This window comes from Montipora foliosa, chromosome 6 (assembly GCF_036669935.1).
Source record: "Montipora foliosa isolate CH-2021 chromosome 6, ASM3666993v2, whole genome shotgun sequence".
NCBI lineage: Eukaryota > Metazoa > Cnidaria > Anthozoa > Scleractinia > Acroporidae > Montipora > Montipora foliosa.
In genome coordinates, this window is record NC_090874.1 from 3,879,346 (window position 1) to 3,889,345 (window position 10,000).

At 37.9% G+C, this 10,000-nt stretch overlaps 2 protein-coding genes across 2 annotated transcripts in view; both read right to left on the reverse strand.

The window, feature by feature from the left end:
• LOC138008547 (acid-sensing ion channel 2-like) overlaps positions 1–3,249 on the reverse strand; it is a 13,864-nt gene extending 10,615 nt beyond the window's left edge. Inside the window, exon 1 of the mRNA XM_068855867.1 lies at positions 2,003–3,249. Coding sequence (XP_068711968.1) covers positions 2,003–3,058 — 1,056 coding nt within the window. The 5' untranslated portion in view covers positions 3,059–3,249. The remainder of the gene's footprint in view (positions 1–2,002) is intronic.
• A 5,172-nt stretch (positions 3,250–8,421) lies between these two features.
• LOC138008548 (acid-sensing ion channel 1C-like) overlaps positions 8,422–10,000 on the reverse strand; it is a 9,311-nt gene continuing 7,732 nt past the window's right edge. Inside the window, exons 5-6 of the mRNA XM_068855868.1 lie at positions 9,154–9,245; positions 8,422–8,698 (exon numbers count right to left, since the gene is read on the reverse strand). Of these exons, the coding sequence (XP_068711969.1) occupies positions 8,565–8,698; positions 9,154–9,245 (226 nt within the window). The 3' untranslated portion in view covers positions 8,422–8,564. The remainder of the gene's footprint in view (positions 8,699–9,153; positions 9,246–10,000) is intronic.

Here is a 10,000-nt window from a genome sequence, read left to right on the forward strand (position 1 = left end):
AAGCATTGTTCCCGGTTTCTCTTGGGGACTTACAATTGTCCCATGACAAAACAAAAACAAATGCAAAATTTGTGGGGGGGGGGGGGGGGCAAACAAAGAGTATTATGGTATTCTTTTAAGTGGCATTTTGGCTTCCATTGTTCTTATCATTTGAACAAACCGGGGACCGCAAAGACAAAAATGACCTACTTAAGCTTTCGCGAAGTTGCGCGTGTGCTTTAAGACGTGGGCTCGACAGTTTGGTTACAATTCCGTGTCCAAGTACACTAACTGAAAAATCCCCTTAAAATTCCTTATGCAATACATGCAGTACTCAACGTCAACGTTACTGCACATCACCAGCCGTTATTACACGTTACCAGCAGTCACTACTCGTCACTAGACGTTACTACACATCACTACCCGTTATTACACCTTACTATCAGTCACTACTCGTCACTAGACGTTACTGACATAACCAGCCGTTACTACACGTTACTTGCAGTCACTACTATACTCGTCACTAGACGTTACTGCACATCACCAGCCGTTACTACACGTTACTAGCAGTCACTACTCGTCACTAAACGTTACTGCACATAACTAGGCTATCACCTCGTGGATCCACAACTATTTTGACAATGTTATGACGCAATTCATAATCAATAACAGGACAGACGCATGAAAAACTGACGTCAATTTGTTAAGTAGTGTATCTAGTATTGATGTATAGTGTTGACAGGTGACATTGAGTATTGTATGCGTAAGGAATGATGACGTGGATTTTTCATTTAGTGTACTTGGACACAGAATTATAACCGACAGTTTTGTTACCAGATTCTGAGCGGTCGAAAGTATGGACAAAAATGAATCTTGAAGTCAGTGTTTACACCTAAATACTCCAGGTCTGTGGCAAATACAAAAATGTTATTACCTTCTGAATTAGAACTGGAAGTCTATAGTTTCAGTTCTGTATCTTAGTTCCGTAAGGGTTGCGAATATTATTCGTGTGAGAAGTCAGGAAATGTCGGGTGAGTTTTCGTTTTTTATTTTTTTTGTCGGATGTTACCGCTTGATCAAAGTTCACGGCAAATGCAATCTTCTTGGTTACAAAAAACTCAACGACTCCAATACACAATATCTACATTTTTTTTTCCGAAAGATTGGTTTGCTAAAACATCCGTGCATTCAAAAACCACAAAGGATAAGGGATATCTACTTCATCTTTTCTCTAAGCTATAGGTGTCCAATTTAATGATACCAACTGACCGCAATCGTTTTTGTCTTCCTTTGTGGTTAAATTCCCTTTTTCTTGGGGAGTTTGTTTTCTTTTTTCTCGAATACAGGATATGCTACAAAAGGCCTGATCAGATGAACCGGCAATCTCATTGTTCCAAGACACGTGAAATTCACGATAGCTTTTGAGATTGTGCTTACATGTAAAAGAGACAGTCACGTCGCGACTGAATAACTTAACTTGTTCGTGAAATAAAACAACATGACATAAATCCAGGAACATTCCATTGGAATGCAATTCTGCATGTTCGTCATGATTTTCTTGAGATTCTTGTTGTCACAAGCTAAATTAAAGGAAATTATAGAAAGGGCCCAGGGCTCTTTTTCAGTCAGTACATCGAGTCCAACAGCATCAACATCTTTTGAGGTCAAAACAGAAACTCAGATCGCTCTCAATTAAGCATCAAAATAGACAAAGTGACATTTCAGTTTTTAAAGCTGGATATTCAGCTGATATTTTTCATCACTGAAACAATTCTTTGAAGTCATTGAGAAAAATAAAACAAAGATCTGATATTTTTCAAGTATTCATTCTTAACATTGAACATCACACAAAATCGGTAATCTCAACAGATCTTTCCTTTTTCATTTGAAACGCAAAGTTATCTTCAACAGTTTTGTTTTCTTCCCTATTTATCGTCTTTGCCCGACTATTAATAACTAATTGATCGCCAAACGTTTTTAGCAGTCAAAACATTTTCGATGTCGTACATCACTCTTCACCTACCTTTCGTTTTCGTAGTTCCATGTAAGTTGTAAAGCCCGGTGAGACAGCATAACCTTGCATTTTAGATGGCGTCTCTGCTTGATCATGTAGAATAACCTTAAAACCAGCACTTTCCACGTCGTAGTAGTAGTCGTGGTGCTGCGTGTCGATGAGCAGGCGAAGGCCATTTTCTTCTCCGGTGTTTGTTGTAGTAAAGCCTCGAGTTCCGTTTTTGCCAGAATTAAATGTAAAACAAACATCTTCAAATGCATTTGTAAACTCGACAAAGTCGTTATGACTGCACGGTATGCCATCTCCAGCTTTCTTTCCCCAATGGCAGTCCAGTATCATTTCGTCCAGGCGGTGAGCTGCTTTTGAAAGTGTTTGCTTCATAACTTCGCCTGTCACGTCCTTCTTCAGATGACTGCAATTTTTACCCGCGTTCTGACTGCAAACGAACAATTTGTCAACTAGTGTTCCATTTATTTTGGACAAGCGAGCGTCGTTGTAATTGCAGATTGAAACAGCGGGAAACACCATACTGCTTTCATATACGATAACTGTTGTGGTGGTGAAGGGATACTGAAAGAAGCTATCGATACTTGTCTTGCACTTTTCAACAAACAACGCAAAAGCACCAAGAAGAAGCAAACTCCAAATGACTCTTCTTAATGGCGGATTTCCAGAGAAGCAAAAATGAAACCCGTGTAAGGTACACGAGTTCAGAAACGTCAACCACAATTCATGGATTTTGTCGGTTTTTTTCTTTTCATCCAGAAGCTTCTTGCAGCTTTTGTAGTCGTTGTTCTTCATGCATTTGTCGTAGTCGTTTTCCGGATAGCCTCCTTCTTTCACAAACTGCGGCCAAGAGGACTTCATTGTCTCTGTCACCGCTACTTCCTTCCCATTTGCTTCAGCAGACTTGATGTACACAACCGAGATGTCTTTCTTGCAGTGATTGCAAAAAGCATAGACATTGTTAGCGCCAGGGTTAAACTTGTTATCACTTCCGTTGATAATAATTTTCACATCTTCCGTATCGTCGGCTACAGGGCTTTTGTTAAACCAGTTAGACATCTTTTGTCAACTCCTCTACGCAAGAACGGGTCACTAGTGTTCATGGAATGGCAAATTACGAACGATACAGCAATCCTCCACTTGGCCCAATCTAGCTGTCTGCCGTATGGATAAAACGTTTTTATAAAGATAAAAATATGAGCAAAACCCAATTAAATTTCACTTATTTGACCATGTTGGTCTCTAATTGAATTTTTCGTCGATTTTCAAGGCAGGAGTGTAGAAAATCAATACGGCATTGTATGGAATGTATACGCCTGTTGTTCAGCCAATCAAGAGCGCAATTTAAATAACAAAAGACGCCATATGTTTGGATATGCGGTTTAGTTACTGTATGTGCAAATTATGGTGGACAGGTGGAAAACCTCCAGGTAACCCTGGGATTCATTTCCTTCGAGCAAACCTCATTCGCCAAAAATTTTGCTTTTTATGGTTTGGCACCCCTCGCGTCAAATAAAAAGAGGAAACAATCTTCCTCCTTCAATGTGTCCTCAAACGACCTAACAAAAAGACAATGATTCAATCTAAGGCTCGCCTTATTTCATTTAAATAATTGTGTGTACTTTTCGCATTTGTATCTGTATTTTGAAAAGACATGACTTATTTATTTATCGTTTATGAATTACTGTCAAATTATAATTTATTGCTGTGTATTTCGTACTCTCGACTGATAATCTCTTGGCATGCATCTATCATACGTACAGATGATAGATGTCAAGAGTTCGTATGTCCATTACTTACTTCAATAGACTACACTTTATGTCAAGTCCATTTTAGTGTGATGAAATTACAAATTAAGGCCCAAGAGTTGTCGAATGAAGACAAATAAGGACGCGAGAATACAATTTATTATTTATAGTCTTTGTCCCGCTATGTCTTCCGCAAAGTTCCCTCTAGATTGAATAAAAGAGGCGAAAGATGGAAATTGATTGTCGAGAGAAAACCCATATAGGAACCGCATTGCTTCCTACTTTCAAGACCCTTTACGCTTATTATAACCCTTTGTTACACAAAGGTATGAAATTGAAGGACTTTTGGAAGACACACCCGTTTTATTGCTAGTCTTTTGACGGAAATAGAACTCAAAGAAAAGTTGGCAAACCTATCTCTTCGTCGGATCTTTAATCTCACAGGAAATAAATACTTGCACAAACGATAATTTCATTATTTCGTTTAATTATGCTGTATGCTTATTTTTATGAAATGAAAATTAGAGAGCATCCCAGTTAGATAAGCGACCGACTTATAAGCTGTTGCTTACAATCCTGGTAAGTGCAAATTTGTAATCAGTGAGGAACATTCTCAAGAGAGAATGGTCGCTACGAGAAGGAACGTGCCTGCCAAAAATGCCAAACATATTACAGATAAAAGCAATTGATAAATTCTTAAGATTAAGAAGATGGTTTCTACACACGCCTCAGACTTTTTGTGCCCGAGCTCAAATCTTGTTTGCAATGGATTAATTTTATATCAGGGCAAAACAATACTCCATGTTTTTTTGTTTTTTTCAAACGTTTTAATGTTTCATCAGACGCCCAATGTCGAATTTCAGACAGATACGAAGAGACATCTTGGAAAAAATCTCCGAAACAAATATCTCCAAGTTATAAACTTAATTTTTAAAATAAATTTCATTTGCGGGGTATTGATCACATTCGAGAATATTCAATAATGAATGATACTAGCCAGGTTGTCAGCCGAGCATATACAAAAGCCACCAGCAGTTTTCTTTTGCAATCGTCAAAGGAAACAAGGACTTATTTGGTCTATCAGGAAAAGTTAAAATTGCTCTGGTAGAAAGAAATTTATTGTGAAAAATTAATCCGTTTATGCACGAAAATATACCCCACTATTTTGCAGCAAGTAATAAATCCACGACATACGTCTAAAACTAGCATTATCACATTTACGGATCGAGCAAAAAGAAAACTTGAATTAAAAAAAAAATTCCAATTAACACCATGCGAAGAAAATTTGGGGAAATAATATTTGTAATCCCCTATTTATTTTTCCGTTAAGCAGGGTGCCTCAAATTTGTGGTTTCTTTCGGTCAATAACGCCTTTATGAGAAATATAGAGTTGTTGTAAGAAGCGTCTTGGGCTTGCAACTAGATTCTTTTTCTTGAGAGGGAAGCCATTTCAAAGAAGAGAACGCCCGCCTTAAATCCTCAAAATTAAAATTATTTCCATTCACAAATAATAATAATAATAATAATTATTATTATTATTATTATTATTATTATTATTATTATTATTATTATTATTATTATTATTATTATTATTATTATTATTATTATTATTAGAAGATGAAGAATATTTCATTTATATGGCGCACACACCACTTTTCGCTCGAGGCGCTTTGCAATATATATCGCTAAAATTAGAGATTTACATCAAGGAACTTACAAATTAAAAAGGTAGCAACAATCGTAACAACTAGAATCTAAGAAACATTAACAACATAATAAAGAGTTACTCTCAATATATTTAGTAAAAAGGAAAGTCTTAAGTTAAACAACAAAGCTGTACTGGACTGTCGTATTTCCAAAGGAACAGTGTTCCAAATCTTTGGAGTGCATACGGAGAAGGTTCTATCACCGTATGTTTCGGTTTTGAAAGAAAAAACGCAAAAGAAATGAAATAACGGCGTTGAAATTGCGAACTCCTCCTTGTTGTCCTACCATGAGGGGAGTTTTTGGCCTCGGACTTGGAACTATGTTGTAAAGAAAATAACAACGAACGTTAAAGTCAATAATGACCTTTAGATCGGAGAACGAGGACGACTACGAGTACGAGTTTTCCGTACTGAGCACGCGCACTTCGAAAAATGTCGGCCTCCAAACCTTATGCGCATACTCAGTACGGAAAACTCATACTCGTAGATCGTCCTCGTCCTCCGATCTATGGGTCCCTGTTAACTTCTCGGACTCCACTCCCATGTTTTTAAGAGTCCTTGGACGCCCACCCGCTGACCACAAAACTCGAGAACTCTGGGAACAATATTCTTTTCTCTAAGGAATAGGGGATTGGGCACAGATATTACATTATGTATTGAATTCGTTTAGTCGGCGTCCTTTAAGGACGGTGCCTACTATTGTTATTGCGCATCTCGAGATACTAGACGAGATTCCTATAGGTGGTGCTTACTAATACACGCGCGGTTTAAAACCATACTGAAAAAGCAGAACTCGGCAGGTGCTCTTGGTATTCAAAAAGAAAATTGGGGGAAACCACGCATTTTTCTGAGATAATCAAGATTCGATTTGGAACATACATTGCTTTGTATTTTAAAGCTTTTTACAAATATTGTTGGTTAATTATCTTTGAAAAATGCGTGGTTACCCCCAATTTTCTTTGTGGATTTAATAACACTTGTTAAGATCTGCTTTCCCGCATATTCATAAACCGGGCAAAATACCTTTGAATTAGCAGGCACCGTCCTTAAAAGCGCCGACACTTTGAAAATATATCTGAAAATGTCAATAATTTCAAGCTAGCCTTCTCGGATATGGCCTAGGGCTGCTTTTCGTAACTCTCGATTATAAAATTTTGAGGGAACCATTCACTCAGTTCGCGTGTAGGGCATAGCGTCCCGAATTGCGATCTAGATATCACTGGGATTTGCTCCATGGTGTGACCCTTAATTCCTGGGTGTCAAAACCTCAATAAAAAGAGAAAAAGTTTCTAAAAATCGAAGTCTAGTTCTATTCCCCAACCATTGAACTCTGTTGTATATTTTTTTCTGGCATTTGAAATAAGACTAAGATTCGGTTTATTTTCCAATACTTGCATGCTCTTCTAGGTCAAAGCCTTAATTCATCTGTTCTTATTTTTGTTGTTGTTGTAATACCAGTGAAAAGGTGACATCTTAAAGAGAAACAAGGACCATCCTGCGGCGCCAATACATCATACTTATTTATACTAAGAAATGAAAACTATCTTGTTCCCAAATAAAAGAGCAGCGATGGAAAAACGGTGCAATAGCTTAAATTTTCTTTGAGATATTTGAAACTTGGGGTGAATTTTTTGATGTGTTCTAATCGCAATAATTGGGCTCCTCTCGATACAAATGTGCCATCCGTTGCTGTATCATTGAACAACAAACATAGCAAATCTCAAGGAGCTCAATAAGGACGATTGGATATTAAAAATTTCACCCAAATAAAAACTTTACATCTGTCGCCTTATGACAAACTTCTTTTGCAAATCTTAATATCCCAATTCCCTTATATTGTCACGAAAAACAAAGCCTTTGCTGTATAAGTACAAAATACGCACAGACCTAATGCCCAAAACTTTTAAGAAAAGTAACTTTATTCATTTGTCAGTAGATGTTATAGTTTTCAATCTTTTTATGTGATTTGTGACCATAGCTGTGGCGTGAATATGGTGCTGCCTCGTTATGGCATTTTATGTAGAGTTGTGTTCACAACGTTGTACGCAATACTGTGGAAGACTGATCTCCGCTTCAAATCCGAGAAATTAGTTTCAGTTAGTTCCCTTGACCTTGACCAAATTAAGAAGCTTTCAAATGATATTTCATACCAGGAGTTCGTAGGTAGGAGACTTCCTCCGAACTTAAATTCTTGCTTGATCGGGCGTTTGACAGACCTTGTTATTTTTAGAAACACTTTCCCGGGAAGCTGCGTTTTCCTGGTTACGGTTAGCCAGTCAGTACTGTTGATTACGCATTTACAATTCCGTATAAATTAGCTCTAGCTGAAACATGGCGGACAGACGGGAATCGGAAAGCTCAAATTCGGAGGTAGAAAGTAGATGGATTCCTCAACCCAGGTGGCTTGTTCAGTTGAGAAAATCCATGATGTCAATTTCTCCACTTCATCTTCCTTAAGAGAGCTTGAGACTGTTGGTTTGGTTCGCTTTCCGGATCCAATATTAGCCGTACTCGCGCTTCGCTTCTTCGGACGAGAATCCTTCGGAGTAGTCGCTGCTTTGCGTCGATGACTTTCTTCGCTACTTTCTAACTCACACTCACTCTTACCCTCAGATTTTTCATTACTCTCACAGTCGTCACCTGAATACCATTTATCCGTATCTCCTTCGTTACATTCTACCTCTGAATATGAGCTTTCCGATTTCCGTCTGTCTGCCACGTTTCAGCCAGAGCTAATTTACGCGGCATTGCCAATGCGGAATCTACTACAGCACTGATTGGCTAACCGTAACTAGGGAAACGCTGTTTGCCGGAAAAGTATTTCTAAAAATAACTAAGTTTGTGAAAACGCCCGATCCAAAAGGTAAAAGGGAAAAGGAAGGTCCTACTGATGGGCTCCAGTTCAGACTTTTTACTGCGTCCTGACCCAAAACATCGAGTCATCGACGTTCATCTTGTGAGTGCCGATGAATCAGCACAATTTATCCTCTCTTATTTGTTTGGACCTGTGCGTGAGTAGGAATTAATTTTTACATTAATTTTTTCCTTGCTTTTTGTTTTGTTTTTCTTTTCTTTCCATACTAATCCAAACTTTCAGAGTCTTTTGGCTCATTAAGTATCGGTATTTCTCCGTCGTGTTCTCGGCCACAACAAGTTGATCGCGATCATAATGGTCAGATCTACGACTTCCAGAATTGTGATAAAACTGGCACCTAATACCAGAGCAAGCTGGCCACCAACTTCACCTGAGAAAAGTCAAAGATAACAGTTACAGATTAGAGCTTTTTTAAGTTTTGAAAAAAAAAAAGGCACAAAAAAACCAACTGCAGATATCCCGAACAATCAAATGAGCCATTAAGACGCCCAGGGGCATTCACGTGGGATGCGTCTTACTATAATCATATGTTGGTTATATTTTCAATCTAACTATACAAAGGTGAAATACTCAGTTCAACGAAGTAACTTGCGCTGTGTCGACAGAATATGGACTTAAAATGAACTTATGAATGAAATTGGCTGGCTAAATATGGCTAAATAGGCACGTAAACAACCACATTTTCTCCAGACCACCCCAAGGCGGCTTTTCTTTTCTTTTTTATGTTAATGCAAATCTCTATTTTCCCGTTTTTGAATATTTCGAATTCTTAAACAATATTTCGATTACGCCCTGCCTAGCCACCATAAAACGATTACAACTTACCTAATAAGCTGAAAAATCCAAAAGCTGGAGTTTGCTCGACAACTTCAACCTTAAGTTCACTGTAATATAGGGATAGCACTACATAGTAGTCTCTGCAATTAAAAAGTCAAGTTTATCGCTTATTTGTAATGAAACCAATACAATGAACAGAAATCATGCGGACAACTTAATAAGAAAGCTATGGTTCTGTATGGATGGAGTGTCGGATGGATATATTCATTGGACATGAATCACAAAATCTAATTTTAGGTATTAATTAAGGGTGCCTACTATTGTTATTACCCATACGTTCTGGGCATCTTGAGATAATCGGGATATTTTTACGCGGTTTAAAACTATGTTAAGAAAGCAAAACTGAGCAAGTGCTCTTGGTATCCAAAAAGAAAATTGGGGATATCCAAGCATTTTTCAGAGATAATTAAAGTTCAATTTGGAAAAGAACGCCATACATAGCTTTGTAATTTAGAGCTTTTTGCAAGTTTTCTCGATTACCGGTAATTTATTTTGAAAAATGTGTGGTTACCCCGACTTTCTTTTTGGATTTCAGTAACACTTGTTAAGATCTGCTTTTCTCGCATATTCAGTAAATCGCGCAAAAAGACCTTTGAATTAGTAGGCACCGTCCTTAAAAAGACCCAGGCAAATATCAATTACCACATTTCAAGAAGCAAGCTGGGTGGGGGGGGGGGCAGGGGGAAGGACTCCAAAAATTACTCATTTTTGCTAAGTTCATCGACCAATTCTTCATTGAAGCAAGTAAAAACACTATCCGCCGGCCTGAAGAATGATCGTGATCATGATCATGATGTAAACGTAATTCTTACGCCAAATTGGCAACTCTCTTTAT